General features: G+C 55.8%; 2 protein-coding genes across 2 annotated transcripts; both read left to right on the top strand.

Annotated features, from left to right (window-relative positions):
- The first annotated feature begins 4,919 nt into the window (after positions 1 to 4,919).
- LOC145339263 (uncharacterized) lies at positions 4,920 to 11,217 on the top strand. Its single transcript, XM_080183671.1, has 4 exons — positions 4,920 to 5,296; positions 7,509 to 7,634; positions 8,277 to 8,515; positions 9,389 to 11,217. The coding sequence occupies exons 1-4, from the start codon at positions 4,920 to 4,922 to the stop codon at positions 11,113 to 11,115; spliced, it is 2,469 nt and encodes an 822-aa protein (XP_080039797.1). The 3' UTR covers positions 11,116 to 11,217.
- Positions 11,218 to 12,967: 1,750 nt separating this feature from the next.
- Positions 12,968 to 14,477, top strand: hirip3 (HIRA interacting protein 3; the record flags this gene model as incomplete). The annotated part of the gene is made up of 3 exons (XM_080183667.1): positions 12,968 to 13,130; positions 13,945 to 14,043; positions 14,278 to 14,477. Coding segments are annotated over 3 exons (426 nt in total), but the record flags the coding sequence as incomplete, so codon positions are not given.
- Between the last annotated feature and the right edge of the window lie 6,119 nt (positions 14,478 to 20,596).

The raw sequence follows: 20,596 nt of genomic DNA, 5'->3' as shown, positions 1-20,596 counted from the left end.
TTTGGACACTAAGGGACAATTTAGCATGGCCAATCCATCCTAACCTACACATCTTTGGACACTAAGGGACAATTTAGCATGGCCAATCCACCCTAACCTGCACATCTTTGGACACTGAGGGACAATTTAGCACGGCCAATCCACCCTAACCTGCACATCTTTGGACACTAAGGGACAATTTAGCACGGCCAATCCACCCTAACCTACACATCTTTGGACACTAAGGGACAATTTAGCATGGCCAATCCACCCTAACCTGCACATCTTTGGACACTAAGGGACAATTTAGCATGGCCAATCCACCCTAACCTACACATCTTTGGACACTAAGGGACAATTTAGCACGGCCAATCCACCCTAACCTACACATCTTTGGACACTAAGGGACAATTTAGCACGGCCAATCCACCCTAACCTACACATCTTTGGACACTAAGGGACAATTTAGCATGGCCAATCCACCCTAACCTACACATCTTTGGACACTAAGGGACAATTTAGCACGGCCAATCCACCCTAACCTACACATCTTTGGACACTAAGGGACAATTTAGCACGGCCAATCCACCCTAACCTACACATCTTTGGACACTAAGGGACAATTTAGCACGGCCAATTCCCCCTAACCTACACATCTTTGGACACTAAGGGACAATTTAGCACGGCCAATTCCCCCTAACCTACACATCTTTGGACACTAAGGGACAATTTAGCACGGCCAATTCCCCCTAACCTACACATCTTTGGACACTAAGGGACAATTTAGCACGGCCAATCCACCCTAACCTACACATCTTTGGACACTAAGGGACAATTTAGCACGGCCAATCCACCCTAACCTACACATCTTTGGACACTAAGGGACAATTTAGCACGGCCAATCCACCCTAACCTACACATCTTTGGACACTAAGGGACAATTTAGCACGGCCAATCCACCCTAACCTACACATCTTTGGACACTAAGGGACAATTTAGCATGGCCAATCCACCCTAACCTGCGCATCTTTGGACACTAAGGGACAATTTAGCACGGCCAATTCACTGGCGAACTGGTGCGGTGACAATAATCTCTCCCTCTATCTCAACAATTTGAAGGAGATTGTCATCGACTTCAGGAAGTGTAAAGGAGAACATGCCCCTAGAACATGCCCCTGTCTACATCAATTGAGATGGGGTAGAAAGGTCGAGAGAGCTTCAAGATTTTAGGTGTCCAGATCACCAACAACCTGTCCTGGTCCCCCCCACGCTGACACTATAGTTAAGAAGCCCCACCAACGCCTCTACTTCTCAGAAGACTAAGGAAATTTGGGCATGTCCGCTCCGACTCTCACCAACTTTTACAGATGCCCCATAGAAAGCATTCTTTCTGGTTGTAATCACAGCTCGGTCTGGGCTCCTGCTCTGCCCAAGACCGCAAGGAATACAAAAGGGGTGGTGAATGTAGCCCCAATCCCATCACACAAACCAGCCTCCCATCCACTGACTCCGTCTACTCTTCCCGCTGCCTCGGGGAAAAGCAGCCGGGATAATTAAGGACCCCCCCCACCCCACACACCCTGGACATTCTCTCTTCCACCTTCTTCTGTCGGGAAAAAGATACAAAATCTGAGGTCCCGTACCGACCGACCAAGAACGCTTCTTCCCTCTGCTGTCAGACTTTGGAACGGACCTACCTCGCATTAAGCTGATCTTTATCTCGACCCAAATTATAACTTTCCTTCTCTATGAACGGTAATGTTTTGTCTGTGTAACGCACAAGAAACAATACTGTGCACCGTATCCTGCTACATGTGACAATAATAAATCAAACCAAATCCTCTTCCTTCTCCCCTCTGTACTCTATGAACGGTATGCTTTGTCTGTAGAGCGTGCAAGAAACAATACTTTTCTCTGTATCCCGATACACGTGACAATAATAAATCAAATCAAAATCATATCTTTGTGTTGAAGATCACACTGCGATGTTGGAAGATCAGAACCTTGGGAGATTATCACGCCTTCTTAACCACCCGATCCTGCTACCTTCAGGGATCAGGGACAGATGTGAGCATTACGAATATATTGGGAACACAGTGTGGTCTACAGGAATGACACCTGGAAGGCTAAGTGGTGATTTGATCAAAGTCTTTGCGATATTAACGGGGAAATGCAGGTGTGGGGGGGGGGTTAGATAAGATAACCCTGCCATCTCCACCATCAAATTACTCCAGATAAATTACATCCACCTAAATCCTCTTTGAAGCTCTCAGACTCCCACTGCGCTCACACAGCAGAATTAGTCCATATAAATTACATCCGCCGCATTATTCTTGTCAATGGCTGGCCTAGCAAACACCCCTTCCTCCCACAGTTGGATTAGTCCATATGAACAGCATCCGCCACTGCACTATCCTCGCTGATGCCGTTCTGCCACACCTCCGTCCTCCACCCCCCCCCATCAGATTAGTCTGTATAACTGCATCTGCCATAATACCCTCCGAATCCACACTGCCCACCACTGCACTATTTTGTTGAAAGCAAATAATCTCGTCGAGGCACACTCTGCCACTTCCCCCTCCAAACTGCACCAAATTACTCCACATAAACCGCATCCGCCACAGTATCCTCGTTGACGTCTTCCGCCACCGCACCACCCAACACTGCATTAGACCAAATAAACTGCATCCGCCACAATAACTCGTCGTCACCCTCTGACACCCAACCACCGCATTCATCCATATGAACCACGTCCATCACAACACCTCATTGATGTCCTCCACTACACACCCTGCACCTGCAGTGAATTAGTCCACAAAAACAGCATCCACCACACTAACCTCGTTGACATCCTCTGACCCACCCGGCCCCCCCCACTGAATTAGTCCACATCAACCTCATCCACCCACCGCGTTACCTTTGTCGCTGCTTCCGTTGGCACGCCCACCGAATTAGTCCACATAAACTGCAAACCGCATCCGCCAAATTTACTTATCGCTGCCTCCGATGGCCCCCCCCCCATTGAATTAGTCCACATCAACCTCGTCCACCGCGCTGCCTTTGTCATTGGCTCTGATAGCCTCCTCCACCGAATTAGTCCACATCAACCTCATCCGCCACACTGCCTTCGTTGTCACACACCGATGGCCCCCCTCCACCGAATTAGTCCATATCAACCTCATCCACTGCACTGCCTTTGTCACCACCCCCGATGGCCTCACCCCACCGAATTCGTCCATATCAACCTCATCTGCCACATTGCCTTTGGTGCCACACACCAATGGCCCCCTCCCCACAGAATTAGCCATATAAACCGCATCCACCAAAGTAACTTTGTCGGTATAGCTTTGTTTTTGCCCTCTGATGCCCCCCCTCCCCACCGAATCATTCCATATAAACTGCATCCACTACACTACTCTCATTGACCACTTCTGACCTCCCCCCCACCAAATTAGTCCAGATACACCAATTGGTTCCCAATCTACCTTCAGAAAGATGGCCGCCTCAACCTTTCACCCTCATTCAAATCAATAGGAATCTACCTTAACAAAGATGGCCGTCACTCACCTCTCCATTCAAATAGGAATCTACCTTAACAAATATGGCCGGCCTCAACCACCCCCTCATTCAAATCAATAGGACTCAACCTTAATAAATATGGCCGCCTGAACCACCTCACCCCCCCATTCAAATCAATAGGAATCTACCTTAACAAAGATGGCCGACACTCACCTCCATTCAAATCAATCGGGTTCTACCTTAACAAAGATGGCCGCCTGAACCCCTCAACCCCATTCACATCAATAAGAATCTACCTTAACAAAAATGGCCGCCTGTACGACCTCCTCAACCCTATTCAAATCAATAGGAATTTACCTTACCAAAGATGGCCGCCAGGCTGCCTTACCTCCTTCAATTCAAGACAATAGGAGTCGACCTTAACAAAGGTGGGCGCCAGATTCCCACAAACCTCCATTCAAAGCGAAGGGAACATACCTTATCAAAGATGGCCACCTGAACACCTCCGCCCCATTCAGATCAATAGTAAGCTACCTTAACAAAGATGCCGCCAGGCCTCCCTCGCCTCCATTCAAATCAATAGGAACCTTCCTTAACAAAGATGGCCGCCAGACTACCACACCTCCATTCAAATCAACGGGAATGTACCTTATCAAAGATGGCCGCCGGCCTCCCTCACTCCCCGCCTTTCAAAGCAACAGAATAAATCTTAACAAAGATGGCCGCCAGTCTCCCTCACCACCTTTCAAACCAATAGGTATGCAATCTCCCTCAACAAAGATGGCGACCGGAACAATTCGCTCCCCATTCAAACCAATAGGTTTCCACTGGATCCTGAGAAAGATGGCCGCCAGAGACCATGCCCCACACAATAAAAAAAAATACTCTCGCTACCCTTAAAAACCGCACGATGTGTTTCACTGGGGAGGAGGAGGTCGAGGCAGCTCACAAAGATGGCGGGGTCCAGCAGCAAGATGGCGGCACATCTGCCCCTGACAAAAATGGCCACCGCCTCCGTAGCAAAGTATAGAGATGTTGGACCGAGGGAGTCGGGGAGGCTAGCCCCTTACAAAGATGGCCGACATCGATAAAGATGGCCGGCCATCACTCAGGGCGACTGAGTGGGGCGAGATGCCCTGTACAAAGATGGTCTCCCGCTCCTGCCAAAACAATGGGATGTTGGTGTGAGCGAGAGTTTTGCCCCTTACAAACATGGCCGCCACTCATAAAGATGGTCGTCCAATTCCGATGGGCGTGGAGACGGCGACCAGTACCCTGCAGAAAGATGGCCGCCTGCTCCTTTGCTATCTAAAGGGATGTTTCTGGGAATGAGTGCCGCCCCTCACAAAGATGGCCGCCACTGACAGAAAGGCCGCCCAATTCTGATTGACGTTGAGTGGCATTCAATGCCCTGCACAAATATGGCCGCCTGCTCCATGCAGCCAAAGGAGATGTTGATGGGAACAGGGTGGAATGCGGCTCCTCACAAAGATGGCCGCCACTCACGCCGATGTGCGCAGTGCGGGCGACCAGCGCCCTGCACAAAGATGGCCGCCTGCGGCTCTGCAGACCAATGCTGGGGATGTAGGTCGGAGCGGTGTCGGGCCCCGCACAAAGATGGCTGCCCACCCCTCCCAACGGCGCCCCTCATTGGCCGCGCCTCCACTTCATCCCCTTCCCATTGGTTGTTCCACCTCCTACCTGTTTGGCGCCAAACGGCCTGCAGCAAGATGGCGGCGGAGGGGCCGATGGACAAGTTCGTCTGGGGTCTGGTCCGGGGCGGCGGGACGGCCTTAAGGTAAAGAAAATACCCAAAAGACACCTCAAACTCCCTCCAAACCCCCTCTGAGAGACTGCAGCGAACCCAAGACAACAGGATAGGATAGGCCCAAAGCAGGGCTATGTGGGGGTCAAAGGTCACCCAAAACTGGCCAAAACCATCAAATATTCAACTTTCCCCAAAAACTGGGGCTTAAAGTTCAAATAAACCCCCAATAAATATCAATTATTAACCTCTCTGTATAAACTGGTTAAACCCCCCAATAAGTATCAAATATTAATCTCTCTGTGTGAAATTTGAGGCTAAAACACCCAATAAATATCAAATATTAATCTCTCTGTGTGAAATCAGGGGTTAAACCCCCCAATAAATATCAAATATTAATCTCTCTGTGTGAAATCAGGGGTTAAACCCCCCAATAAATATCAAATATTAATCTCTCTGTGTGAAATTGGGGCTAAAACACCCAATAAATATCAAATATTAATCTCTCTGTGTGAAACTGGGGTTAAACCCCCCAATAAGTATCAAATATTAATCTCTTTGTGTAAAACTGGGGCTAAAACACCAATAAATATCAAATATTAATCTCTCTGTGTGAAATCAGGGGTTAACCCCCCAATAAATATCAAATATTAATCTCTCTGTGTGAAATCAGGGGTTAAACCCCCCAATAAATATCAAATATTAATCTCTCTGTGTGAAACTGGGGCTAAAACACCCAATAAATATCAAATATTAATCTCTCTGTGAAACCAGGGGTTAAACCCCCCCCAATAAATATCAAATATTAATCTCTCTGTGTGAAACTGGGGCTAAAACACCCAATAAATATCAAATATTAATCTATTTGTGTGAAACTGGGGCTAAAACACCCAATAAATATCAAATATTAATCTCTTTGTGTGGAAACAGGGGTTAAACCCCCAAATCAAAATATTAATCTCTCTGTGTGAAACTGGGGCTAAAACACCCAATAAATATCAAATATTAATCTATTTGTGTGAAACTGGGGCTAAAATACCCAATAAATATCAAATATTAATCTCTCTGTGTGAAACTGGGGTTAAACCCCCCCCAATAAATATCAAATATTAATCTCTTGTGTGAAACCAGGGTTAAACCCCCAATAAATATCAAATATTAATCTCTCTGTGTGAAACTGGGGTTAAACCCCCCCCCAATAAATATCAAATATTAATCTCTTTGTGTGAAACCAGGGGTTAAACCCCCCAATAAATATCAAATATTAATTTCTATGTGTGAAACCGGGGGTTAAACCCTCCCAAATAAATATCAAATATTAATCTCTGTGTGTGAAACTGGCGTTAAACCCCCCAATAAATATCAAATATTAATTTCCCTGTGAAACCAGGGGTTCAACCCCCCAATAAATATCAAATATTAATCTCTGTGAGAAATTGGGGGTTGAACCCCCCAATAAATATCAAATATTAATCTCTGTGTGAATCTGGGGTTAAACCCCCCCAAATAAATATCAAATATTAATCTCTCTGTGTGAAACTGGGGTTAAACCCCCCCCCCAATAACTATCAAATATTAATCTCTCTGTGAAACTGGGGGTTAAACCCCCCCCCCAGTAAATATCAAATATTAATCTCTCTGTGTGAAATTGGGGTTAATCCCCCCCAATAAATATCAAATATTAATCACTATTTGAAACTGGGGGTTAAACCCCCACAATAAATATCAAATATTAACCTCTCTGTGTGAAACTGGGACTTTTTTCTCTGGAGCGTAGAGGGGTGATCTTGTAGAGGTCTATAAAATAATGAGGGGCACAGGTCAGCTAGATAGTCAATATCTTTTCCCCAAAGGTAGGGGAGTCTAAAACTAGAGGGCAGAGGTTTAAGGTGAGAGGGGAGAGATACAGAAGGGTCCAGAGGGGCAATTTTTTCACCCAGAGGGTGGTGAGTGTCTGGAACGAGCTGCCAGAGGCAGTAGTAGAGGCAGGTACAATTTTGTCTTTTAAAAAGCGTTACATGGGTATAGAGGGATATGGGGCAAACGCGGGCAATTGGGATTAGTTTAGGGGTTTTAGAAAAAGGGTGGCATGGACAAGTTGGGCTGAAGGGCCTGTTTCTGTGCTGTAAACCTCTATGACTCTATAAACCCTCCCTCCAACTGCAAGACTGGAGTGGTAGTTCAAATAGTTAATATAAAACCAGCTGAACTGTCACTTATCGTTGCTTTACTCTCTGCTGTGCAGTAATCTGACACACTCCATCGTTAAGGAAAAATATCAGCAGTATATTAAGAAGGACTCGCTCACCAAGGAGCAGAAAATCGGCTTAAAGATGGCGGTGGAGAGAGTCCTCCTTGGCCTATCAGGTCCGTGAGTCACCCTCAGCACCGACCCTCCCGCAGTGCAGCGCTCCCTCGGCACCGACTCTCCCCATAGTGCAGCGCTCCCTCGGCACCGACCCTCCCCACAGTGCGGCGCTCCCTCGGCACCGACCCTCCCCACAGTGCGGCGCTCCTCGGCACCGACCCTCCCACAGTGCGGCGCTCCCTCGGCACCGACCCTCCCCACAGTGCGGCGCTCCCTCGGCACCGACCCTCCCACAGTGCGGCGCTCCCTCGGCACCGACCCTCCCCACAGTGCGGTGCTCCCTCAGCACCGACCCTCCCCACAGTGCGGCGCTCCCTCGGCACCGACCCTCCCACAGTGCGGCGCTCCCTCGGCACCGACCCTCCCCACAGTGCGGCGCTCCCTCGGCACCGACCCTCCCCAGTGCGGCGCTCCCTCGGCACCGACCCTCCCACAGTGCGGCGCTCCCTCAGCACCGACCCTCCCGCAGTGCGGCGCTCCCTCAGCACTGACCCTCCCGCAGTGCGGCGCTCCCTCAGCACCGACCCTCCCCACAGTGCGGCGCTCCCTCGGCACCGACCCTCCCTCAGTGCGGCGCTCCCACAGTGCGGCGCTCCCTCAGCATCCTGTATCCCGGGTCCCCAGTGGGTGGTGATGATTGTGCAGGAGGCCTGGTCTGGATCTTATGCCCTTTAACCTGTGTTTACACAAGGGCAGCGATTCGAGCGATGAGGAACCCCTGAGCAAGAAGGCAGAAGCCCTGCGTCGGCAGAGGCCCCAAGCGCAGCCCTCGAGGAAACGCTCGCACGATTCCAGTGGCAGTGACGGCAATGCGAACGGAAGCCCTTCCTCCCCTCACGCGCAGCCGGCAGGCAAGAGGTCGCGGACGCACTCCCCTGGCTCAGGTAAGCCCCTCCGTGTTCGGTTTCCTCCTCGTACTCCTGTCCCCCTCTCCCTTCTGACCCCTTTTTGTCTCATCTTTTCCTTCCCTCCCCCTCCCCCAAAAAAAACGGAGAATGGGGGATGAGAAAAATATTAGCCGTGATTGAATGGGGGGCAGACTCAGTGGGCTGTGTGACCTCACTCTGCTCCTGTGTCTCATGATCTAACAAGGAATGAGTAATAAGTGTGGCCCGCTAGCGAGGCCCACAAATGAACTTTAAAAAACTGCAGAGACCGTCCTTAAAACTAATAACGTGTGTGCCCCAACGAGGGGCGTACACGCGGTGGGTCGTACGAGGGCTGCTCTTGGATGTGGCTTCGAGAGTAGCCTAGCGCTTCGCGTCGTTGGTGTACGCTTAAACTGGACCATCTGACGGGCAAGACGACAGCTCGGTGACTATCGCTGATTGCTGTGCAGACACATGGATTTGGGCCGGTGTCTGTGGGAGTTTGCGCATTCTATTCTCCCCGTGCTTGCGTGGGTTTCCTCCGGGTGCTCCGGTTTCCTCCCACACCCCAAAAATGTGCTTTTTAGGCTGATTGGTGTCAATAAATTGTCCCTAAATTGGATCTCCCTTAATCTGGCGCACACAATTCTCTAAATTTGCAACCCCTTTATTGTGGAGTTCCACTAGAGGTAGACAAAAGTGTCGCCAGTGGAAGAAAGACTTGAATAAGGCACTCACTGAGTGTTAAAATGGGCAGCGTGGTCTTGTAGGGCCAAAGGGCCTGTTACCTGTGCTGTGTTGTTCTTTGTAAACACAGAGAAACATCACACACGCAGAATCATTAATTGTCCTTTCCCCCCGCTCCCCGTTTCCCTGTTCCTTTTGCAGATTGGGACCACCGGCCCTGCGGAGGGGCAGAACAGAGCAAGAGACCCCCAAGCAGCCCGGCCTCTGAGAGGGGAGAGGACCCAGACGCGGCGGGGACGAGCCTCCCCGCCGGCAAGGGAGCAAGCAACCGGCGGGCTGCCGGCGACCCGAACAGAGAGGAGGGGGCAACGGCCGAGCTACGGCCGCAGCGTGGGCTCCCGGGCCGGGCGGACGATGGGGACGGGGAGACGGAGGAGGAGGAGGACCAGAGCGGCAGAGGGCGGGCAAAGCCGGGCCTGGCCCAGGACGGCCGAGGGCGGACGCACAAAGGATCCGGGGACGAGAGCGGGAGGAAGGATCGAGAGTCGGGAGAGAGCCCAGCGCCAAAGGAAGGCAGGACAAGGCCAAAAGCGGAGGAAAGCGTGCAGGAGGGCGGGCGTAAAGGAGGCAGGCAGGGGCTCGAAAAGTCTGGGGATGAGAGCGGGAGCGAGGATGGGGATTCCAGCGAGAGCGAAGGAGAAAGCCCAGCGCCAGAGAAAGGAAGGGTGAAGGCAAAATTGGGGGTGAAACAGAAGAAAAGCTTACAGGAGGGTCAGCGTAAAGGGGGCAGGCAGAAGCTGAAAGAGTCTGGGGATGAGAGCGCGCAGAGCGGGAGCGAGGACGGAGATTCCAGCGAGAGCGAAGAGGATGATGGAGGGACAAAGGGAAGGAAAAGGCCAGTCTTGGAGGTAAAACAGGGTAAAAGTGTGCCAGAGAGTCAACGCAAGGGACGTAAGAAGTGCGAAGAATCCGGGGATGAGAGCGGGAGCAAGGATGGAGATTCCGGCGAGAGCCCAGCGCGAAAGAAAGGAACGGCGAAGCCAAAAGTGGAGGTGAAACAGCGAAAGGGGGTCCGGGAGAGTCGACGCAAGGGAGGCAGACTTGAAGAGTCGGGGGATGAGAGCGCGCAGAGCGGGAGCGAAGATTCGGGCGAGAGCGCAGGAGAGAGCCCAGCGCCAAAGAAAGGAAAAGCGAAGCCAAAAGTGGAGGTGAAACAGAGTAAAAGTGTACAGCAGAGTCAGCGTAAAGGAGGCAGACAAAAGCTGAAAGAGTCTGAGGACGAGAGCGCGCAGAGCGGGAGCGAGGACGGAGATTCCAGCGAGAGCGAAGAAGAGAGCCCAGCGCGAAAGAAAGGTAAAGCAAAGCCAAGAGTGGAGGTGAAACAGAATAAAAGCGTACAGGAGAGTCACCGTAAAGGAAGCAGACGGAAACTCGAAGGGTCTGAGAATGAGAGCGCGCAGAGCGCGAGCGAGGACGGAGATTCCAGCGAAGAGGGTGATCGAGGGACAAAGAAGGGGAGGAAAAGGCCAGCCTCGAAGGTAAAACAGAGTAAAAGTGTACAGCAGAGTCAGCGTAAAGGAGGCAGGCAGAAGCTCGAAGACTCAGAGGATGAGAGCGAGGACAGAGATTCCAGCGAGAGCGAAGAACAAAGCCCAGCGCGAAAGAAAGGGAAGGCGAAGCCAAAAGTGGAGGTGAAACAGAATAAAAGCGTACAGGAGAGTCAGCGTAAAGGAGGCAGACGGCAACTCGAAGAGTCTGAGAATGAGAGCGCGCGGAGCGGGAGCGAGGACGGAGATTCCAGCAAGAGCGAAGACCGAGGGACGAGCAAACAAAGGAAAAAGCCAGCCTCGAAGGTAAAACAGAGTAAAAGCGTGCAGGAGAGTCAGCGTAAGGGGGGCAGACAGAAGCTCGAAGAGTCGGGGGGATGAGAGCGGGAGCGAGGACGGAGAAGGCAGGGCAAAGAGGACCCAGCCAAAGCTCGGCGAGGAAGCAACTCGGAGGAAGGGGCGCCGAGCGGCCAGGAGACCCCGGCAGCCGGGAAGAGCAAAGGAGAGAGCTCGGGGGACGAGAGCTCGAGCACCACGGGGTCCATGGGAAAGGAGGCAGAGAGAACGGAGAGAGGAGGAGGGGGCAGCGAGGGGGAGAGCGATTCATCTGACACGGCGAGGAAACAGAGCAAGAAACACAACAAGGTGAACCCCGCTCCCCGCCACCCTCCACACCGTCCCCCATCAAACACTCCCAGGACAGGTACAGCACGGGGTTAGATACAGAGTAAAGCTCCCTCTACACTGTCGCCCCATCAAACACTCCCAGGACAGGTACAGCACGGGGTTAGATACAGAGTAAAGCTCCCTCTACACTGTCGCCCCATCAACACTCCCAGGACAGGTACAGCACGGGGTTAGATACAGAGTAAAGGCTCCCTCTACACTGTCCCCCCATCAAACACTCCCAGGACAGGTACAGCACGGGGTTAGATACAGAGTAAAGCTCCCTCTGCACTGTCCCCCCATCAAACACCCCCAGGACAGGTACAGCACGGGGTTAGATACAGAGTAAAGCTCCCTCTACACTGTCCCCCATCAAACACTCCCAGGACAGGTACAGCACGGGGTTAGATACAGAGTAAAGCTCCCTCTACACTGTCCCCCCCATCAAACACTCCCAGGACAGGTACAGCACGGGGTTAGATACAGAGTAAAGCTCCTCTACACTGTCCCCCATCAAACACTCCCAGGACAGGTACAGCACGGGGTTAGATACAGAGTAAAGCTCCCTCTACACTGTCCCCCCATCAAACACTCCCAGGACAGGTACAGCATGGGGTTAGATACAGAGTAAAGCTCCCTCTACACTGTCCCCCATCAAACACTCCCAGGACAGGTACAGCACGGGGTTAGATACAGAGTAAAGCTCCCTCTACACTGTCCCCCCATCAAACACTCCCAGGACAGGTACAGCACGGGGTTAGATACAGAGTAAAGCTCCCTCTACACTGTCCCCCATCAAACACTCCCAGGGACAGGTACAGCACGGGGTTAGATACAGAGTAAAGCTCCCTCTACACTGTCCCCATCAAACACTCCCAGGACAGGTACAGCACGGGGTTAGATACAGAGTAAAGCTCCCTCTACACTGTCCCCCCATCAAACACTCCCAGGACAGGTACAGCACGGGGTTAGATACAGAGTAAAGCTCCCTCTACACTGTCCCCATCAAACACTCCCAGGACAGGTACAGCACGGGGTTAGGTACAGAGTAAAGCTCCCTCTACACTGTCCCCATCAAACACTCCCAGGACAGGTACAGCACGGGGTTAGATACAGAGTAAAGCTCCCTCTACACTGTCCCCCCATCAAACACTCCCAGGACAGGTACAGCACGGGGTTAGATACAGAGTAAAGCTCCCTCTACACTGTCCCCCATCAAACACTCCCAGGACAGGTACAGCGCGGGGTTAGATACAGAGTAAAGCTCCCTCTACACTGTCCCCCATCAAACACTCCCAGGACAGGTACAGCACGGGGTTAGATACAGAGTAAAGCTCCCTCTACACTGTCCCCCATCAAACACTCCCAGGACAGGTACAGCGCGGGGTTAGATACAGAGTAAAGCTCCCTCTACACTGTCCCCCATCAAACACTCCCAGGACAGGTACAGCACGGGGTTAGATACAGAGTAAAGCTCCCTCTACACTGTCCCCATCAAACGCTCCCAGGACAGGTCGAGGCTCCCTCGCTGATGTGCGTTCTGGTTTTTACAGAAGAAAGGTAATGAGAAGGAGACGGGGAGCGAGGACCACCCACCATTCGAAGGTTGAAGCGTTACATTGTCACCTGTGGGGTCCGCCGCAACTATAAGAAACTGTTTGAGAACTGCCGCAGTACCAAGGCCAAGATTAGAACGCTCCGTCAGGAACTGGAGGACCTGGGCATCAAAGGTAACTGTCCCCCACTCCCCGGGGAGAGTCGGTGCCCGTGGGGGGGAGCTCCCGTATCCCTGGGGAGAGTCGGTGCCCGTGCGGGGTTCTGTACCCCCCCGGGGAGAGTCGGTGCCCGTGGGGGGGGGGGAGCTCCCGTATACCTAGGGAGAGTCTGTGCCCGTGGAGGAAACCCGAATCCCCTCTGGGGAGAATCAGCATCCCTGGTGTTTGCAAATCGGAAGTGCCCCCCCCCCCCCCGTGTTTTCCCACTCCTTAAGCGCAACCATAAGTTAATATTACTGGAACAATCCGTGTCCCGGTGCAAAGAGATTTAAATGGTGATCCTCACCCGTGAGGTTCAGCTGTTTGTGTCTGGAACTTTCACCAATGTAATACTGTCCCTCTCTGTCTCTCCCTCTGACCCCCTCCCTCCCTCTTTCCCTCTGATCCCCTCTCTCTCTGATCCTCTCCCTCCCTCTCTCTCTCCCCTCTGACCCCCTCCCTCTCTCTCTCTCCCTTTGACCCCCTCCCTCCCTCTTTCCCTCTGATCCCCTCTCTCTCTGATCCTCTCCCTCCCTCTCTCTCTCTCCCACTGACCCCCTCCCTCTCTCTCTCCCTCTGACCCCCTCCCTCTCTCTCTCTCCCTCTGACCCCCTCCTCCCTCCCTCCCTCCTCTCTCTCCTCTCTCTCTCTCCTTCTCTCTCTCCTTCTCTCCCTGCCTCCCCCCCGCCTTTGACCCCCCTCCCCTTCTCTCCCCCTCTCTCTCTCTCCCCTCCCTGCATGTCTATCTCTCCTGTGTCTCTGTCTCTCTCTCTCTGTCTCCCCCCCCCAGGGAACCCGTCTCTGGAGAAGTGTAAAGCGTTGAGGATTAAGCGGGAGGAGGCGGCCGAACTGGCCTCGCTCGATGTCGCGAATATTATCCACGCTGAAGGTTTGTCTGCATTGGCCCAGTGTTTGGGGGATGGGGTGGGCGGGGGCGCGCGGGGCAGGCGGGTGGGTGTGGGATAGGCGGGTTCGTGCGTGTGGGGGGGACAGTCGGGGAGTGGCAGGGGTGTACGCGCGCGCACACACACGGCCTGTGTCTGTAGCCCCTCCCCCTCCCGGTTTTAGCTGCGGGACAGGCCAGCGGTAGGGCGCGTTCACTGACCGAGCTGCTGTTTCTCAGGGCGCCCTCGCCGTCACAGGGGGTCGGCCTGGGACATTGAAGCCACCCCCAGGAGCAGTTACAAGCGGACCCTGGGCTCCGACTCGGAGGATGAGCCCCCCAAGAAACTGACCGCCTGGTCCAACCTCAAGGGACTGATCAGCGATGACGCCGACAGCGACTGAACTGTTCCAGGAGCCACCGCACATTCCTGACACCGCCCCCCCCCCCCCCCCCCCCCCGGCCACCTCCCCCCAGTCCCTGACCCCCCCCCAACCTCCCCCTGGTCCCTGACCCCCCACCTCCCCCTGGTCCCTGACCCCCCCCCCGCCACCTCCCCCCGGTCCCTGACCCCCCCCCCCCCCACCTCCCCCCGGTCCCTGACCCCCCCCCCCCCACTCCCCCAGTCCCTGACCCCCCCCACCTCCCCCAGTCCCTGACTCCCCCCCCACCTCCCCCAGTCCCTGACCCCCCCCCCACCTCTCCCCCAGTCCCTGACCCCCCCCCCACCTCTCCCCCAGTCCCTGACCCCCACCTCCCCCAGTCCCTGACCCCCACCTCCCCCAGTCCCTGACCCCCCCCCCCCACCTCCCCCCAGTCCCTGACTCCCCCCCCACCTCCCCCCAGTCCCTAACCCCCCACCTCTCCCCCAGCCCCTGACCCCCACCTCCCCCCCCCGGTCCCTGGCCCCCACCTCCCCCCCCCCAGTCCCTGACCCCCACCTCCCCCGGTTCCTGACCCCCCCCCCACCTCTCCCCCAGTCCCTGACCCCTCCCCCCCACTTCCCCCAGTCCCTGACCTCCCCCCCCAGTCCCTGACCACCTCCCCCCTGACCCCCACCTTCCCCCCCCCCTCCCCCCCCCCCCCCCGACCCCGGTCCCTGACCCCTCCACCTCCCCCCCAGTCCGTGACCCCCACCTCCCCCCCTCCAGTCCCTGACCCCCTCCTCCCCATTCCCTGCCTCCCCGCTCCCTGACACCCCGACAACCCCTCACACACCCCTCCCCGCTCCCTGACACCCCCTCCACTCCCCACTCCCTGACCCCTCCTGTCTCCACTCCCTGACATCCCCTCCCCACCCACTGCCCCCACCCCCACCCACCTTCGCGTCCAGCTTAAATTTTGTATATGGGTGAATTGTATTCTGTAAATAAATGTGTGTTTGTAATCTCTTAGACACAACTGCCTGTAATTGAATGTGGGTCGAATACCCTCCTCCTGCACTGGGAATTTTATAATCTGTAGTGTAGAAAGAGGCCATTCGGCCCTTCAAGTCTGCACCGAGCACAATCCCAGCCGGACCCTATCCCCATAACCTCCCTGACCCACTGCAGCACCAATGCGGCAAAAACTTTGCGATGCAGCGGGGGGGGGGGGCGGAAAGCAGCAGCACCAGTGCAGTGGCACTGTGCTGTGGGAGCAGCACCATCAATGCAGTTAGAATTCAGCACCAAGGCAGCCAAGCCTAGCAATGCAGCAGGGGGAGCAGCAGCAGTGCGCCAGTCGCTGGTAGCTGCAGCAATGCAGCAAAACTCTCCCGCTGCAACCGCGCCACTGCAGTTGTGGAAAGCTGCAGCACCAATGCAGCAGCTTTGTACCAGTCACTTGGAGCATCACCACCAACGCAGTTGCAACGCAGCACCAAGGCTACAGCAGTGCATCGCCCCTGTGCCGGTCACGGGGAGCAGTGCGACCAATGCAGTCGCACCAGTGCAGCAGGGGGAGCGGCAGCAGAACCAATGCAGCGGATTTGGGGCAGTCACTTAGAACGGCACCACAAATGCAGCAGTGCTAATGTGGTTTCGCCGCAGCGGCCATACACCAATGCAGCGCCCTACTGTGACCCAGTGCCAGTGCAGTCCCCCCGCCGTGATCCAGCGCCAGTGCAGCCCCCACCCGCCCGCAATCCAGCGCCAGCGCAGCCCCCACCCGTCACGATCCAGCGCCAGCGCAGCCCCTACCCGCCGCGATCCAGCACCAGCGCAGCCCCCCCGCCACGATCCAGCGCCAGCGCAGCCCCCACCCGCCGCGATCCAGCACCAGCGCAGCCCCCACCCGCCGCGATCCAACACCAGCGCAGCCCCCACCCGCCGCGATCCAGCGCCAGCGCAGCCCCCACCCGCCGCGATCCAGCACCAGCGCAGCCCCCACCCGCTGCGATCCAGCACCAGTGCAGCCGAAACCTCCCAGTGTGGCTGCAACAATGCACTCCACTAGTCACCAATGCCAACCAGAATAGCACCCATTGATTCCAATTCTCTGCTTCCTGTTAGATCCTCAATCCACGCTAACACCTTACCCCCAACTCCGTGCACCCTAACCCTTCTGCAGCAACCTTCTGTGAGGCACCTTATCGAACGCCTTCTGGAAATCTAAAAACACCACATCCACCAGTCCCCCTCTGTCTACCGCACTAGTCACATCCTCATAGAAATCCAACAAATCCGTCAGACACGACTTCCCCTTCATGAATCCGTGCTGCGTCTGTTTGATTGAACCGTTCTTTTCCGGGTGTCCTGCTATTTCTTCTCTGATGATGGATTCCGACATTTTCCCATCTCCGGGAGTGAAGCTAACCGGCCTGTAGTTCCCCTGCCTTTTGTCTACTTTTACCCACCTTTTGTCTAGTTGACAAAGGCTGACCTATGTGGGAAGCCAAGTCTCTCAACACCAGGTTAAAGTCCAACCAGTTTATTTGAAAGTGAACCCACAAACTGCAGAGATTGGGGAACCGCGTCAAACCAGTGTGAGTGCCTGTAGCTTTTGTGTCTTTGAACTTGATTATCTCACCTGCCTGGAACTGCGAGCAGATATATTCTAAACTTCAATCTTTCTCTCTGACTTTGCAATAATGCTCTCCCCCACTGCCCCCCTCACCTGCCACCACCGCCACCACGGCTGCCAACTTGGCAAAAGGGGAGGGACACACACACCCCCAGAGTATCCCTCAATCCCATTCTCCCTCCCCTCTCTCTCTCTCTCTCTCTATTCCTCATTCCATTCTCCCCCCCTCTCTCTCTATCCCTCAATCCATTCTCCCTCCCCTCTCTCTCTATCCCTCAATCCATGCTCCCTCCCCTCTCTCTCTAACCCTCAATCCTCATTCTCCCTCCCCTCTCTATCCCTCAATCCATCTCCCTCCCCTCTCTCTCATTCCTCAATCCCATTCTCCTCCCCTCTCTCTCTCTCTATTCCTCAATCCCATCTCCCTCCCTCTCTCTCTATCCCTCAATCCCATTCTCCCTCCCCTTTTCCTCTCTATCCCTCAATCCCATTCTCCCTCCCCTCTCTCTCTATTCCTCAATCCCATTCTCCTCCCTCTCTCTCTCTATCCCTCAATCCCATTCTCCCTCCCCTCTCTCTCTAACCCTCAATCCCATTCTCCCTCCCCTCTCTAGCCTCAATCCCATTCTCCCTCCCCTCTCTCTCTAACCCTCAATCCATTCTTCCTCCCCTCTCTATCCCTCAATCCCATTCTCCCTCCCTCTCTCTGTATTCCTCAATCCCATTCTCCCTCCCCTCTCTCTCTCCCTATTCCTCCATCCCATTCTCCCTCTCTTCTCTCTCCCTATCCCTCAATCCCATTCTCCCTCCCCTCTCTCTATTCCTCAATCCCATTCTCTCTCCCCTCTCTCTCTCTAACCCTCAATCCCATTCTCCCTCCCCCTCTCTCTCTATCCTTCAATCCCATTCTCCCTCTCCTTCTATCCCTCAATCCCATTCTCCCTCCCCTCTCTCTCTCTCTGTTCCCTCAATCCCATTCTCCCTCTCCCTCTCTCTATCCCTCAATCCCATTCTCCCTCCCCTCTTTCTCTACCCCCTCAATCCCTTCTCCTCTCCCTCCCTATCCCTCAATCCCATTCTCCCTCCCCTCTCCCTGTATTCCTCAATCCCATTCTCCGTCCCCCCCTCTCTATTCCCTCAATCCCATTCTCCCTCCCCTCTCTCTCTCTCTCTGTGTTGGAGTATCGAAGAAACTTGCCTGGAACCAATGCCTCCAACTCAATGGCTAACCCACTGTGTGCCATTCGCCATCCCCTCCCTCTCCCGTGCCAATGAGGTTGTTTGACATGGGAACAACCGTGTGAGGGAGCTGGCTGTTATGGATTAAGGGAAGTGCGGATGGGGGGGTGTGGTGGGGGGAGAGGGGTTTAAATGGGCGGGTAGGGTCAGTGATTGGGGGGGAGAGAGTGTACATGCGGGTGTGGGGGTTGTTAAATGGGTGGGTGGAGACAGTGACTGGGGGGAGAGAGTGTATATGGGGTGTACAGACAGAGTACACACAAGCGGAATGAAAAATGAAGGCTATATAAAGTTGTAAGATGTGCAAATTTTATTCAGGATCACCAGTAAAACTTTGATGCCAGTTTTAATCACACGAGCTACAATACCTTAGCAGCAAGGGTCAGTGCTGAGGGAGCGCCGCACTGTGGGAGGGTTGGTGCTGAGGGAGCGCCGCACTGTGGGGAGGGTCGGTGCTGAGGGAGCGCCGCACTGTGGGAGGGTCGGTGCTGAGGGAGCGCCGCACTGTGGGAGGGTCAGTGCTGAGGGAGCGCTGCACTGTGGGGAGGGTCGGTGCTGAGGGAGCGCCGCACTGTGGGGAGGGTCGGTGCTGAGGGAGCGCCGCACTGTGGGAGGGTCGGTGCTGAGGGAGCGCCACACTGTGGGGAGGGTCGGTGCTGAGGGAGCGCCGCACTGTGGGGAGGGTCAGTGCTGAAGGAGTGCCGCACTGTGGGGAGGGTCGGTGCTGAGGGAGTGCCGCACTGTGGGAGGGTCGGTGCCGAGGGAGCGCCGCACTGTGGGAGGGTCGGTGCCGAGGGAGTCCCGCACTGTGGGAGGGTCGGTGCTGAGGGAGGGTCGGTGCTGAGGGAGTCCCGCACTGTGGGAGGGTCGGTGCCGAGGGAGCGCCGCACTGTGGGAGGGTCGGTGCTGAGGGAGCGCCACACTGTGGGGAGGGTCGGTGCTGAGGGAGCGCCGCACTGTGGGGAGGGTCAGTGCTGAAGGAGCGCCGCACTGTGGGAGGGTCGGTGCCGAGGGAGCGCCGCACTGTGGGAGGGTCGGTGCCGAGGGAGTCCCGCACTGTGGGAGGGTCGGTGCTGAGGGAGCGCCGCACTGTGGGAGGGTCGGTGCCGAGGGAGCGCCACACCGTGGGAGGGTCGGTGCCGAGGGACCGCCGCACTGTGGGGAGGGTCGGTGCCGAGGGAGCGCCGCACTGTGGGGAGGGTCAGTGCTGAGGGAGCGCCGCACTGTGGGGAGGGTCGGTGCTGAGGGAGCGCCGCACTGTGGGAGGGTCGGTGCTGAGGGAGCGCCGCACTGTGGGGAGGGTCAGTGCTGAGGGAGCGCCGCACTGTGGGAGGGTCGGTGCTGAGGGAGCGCCGCACTGTGGGAGGGTCGGTGCTGAGGGAGCGCCACACTGTGGGAGGGTCGGTGCTGAGGGAGCGCCGCACTGTGGGGAGGGTCAGTGCTGAAGGAGCGCCGCACTGTGGGAGGGTCGGTGCCGAGGGAGCGCCGCACTGTGGGAGGGTCGGTGCCGAGGGAGTCCCGCACTGTGGGAGGGTCGGTGCTGAGGGAGGGTCGGTGCTGAGGGAGTCCCGCACTGTGGGGAGGGTCGGTGCTGAGGGAGCGCCGCACTGTGGGAGGGTCAGTGCTGAGGGAGCGCCGCACTGTGGGAGGGTCGGTGCTGAGGGAGCGCCGCACTGTGGGAGGGTCGGTGCTGAGGGAGCGCCGCACTGTGGGGAGGGTCGGTGCTGAAGGAGCGCCGCACTGTGGGAGGGTCGGTGCTGAGGGAGTGCCGCACTGGGAGGGTTGGTGCTGAGGGAGCGCCGCACTGTGGGGAGGGTCAGTGCTGAGGGAGTGCTGCACTGTGGGGAGGGTCAGTGCTGAGGGAGTGCCGCACTGTGGGGAGGGTGGGTGCTGAGGGAGTGCCGCACTGTGGGAGGGTCGGTGCCGAGGGAGTGCCACACTGTGGGAGGGTCAGTGCTGAGGGAGGGTTGGTGCTGAGGGAGCGCCGCACTGTGGGAGGGTCGGTGCCGAGGGAGTCCCGCACTGTGGGAGGGTCGGTGCCGAGGGAGCGCCGCACTGTGGGAGGGTCGGTGCCGAGGGAGCGCCGCACCGTGGAGGGTCGGTGCCGAGGGACCGCCGCACTGTGGGGAGGGTCGGTGCCGAGGGACCGCCGCACTGTGGGGAGGGTCGGTGCCGAGGGACCGCCGCACTGTGGGGAGGGTCGGTGCCGAGGGAGCGCCGCACTGCGGGAGGGTCGGTGCCGAGGGAGCGCCGCACTGTGGGGAGGGTCGGTGCCGAGGGAGTCCCGCACTGTGGGAGGGTCGGTGCCGAGGGAGCG

This window comes from Carcharhinus amblyrhynchos, unplaced genomic scaffold (genome assembly GCF_965287045.1).
Source record: "Carcharhinus amblyrhynchos unplaced genomic scaffold, sCarAmb.v2.hapA chromosome_363, whole genome shotgun sequence".
Taxonomy (NCBI): domain Eukaryota; kingdom Metazoa; phylum Chordata; class Chondrichthyes; order Carcharhiniformes; family Carcharhinidae; genus Carcharhinus; species Carcharhinus amblyrhynchos.
The sequence above is the reverse complement of the archived record's forward strand: the minus strand, read 5'-3'. Positions and strand labels throughout refer to the sequence as shown.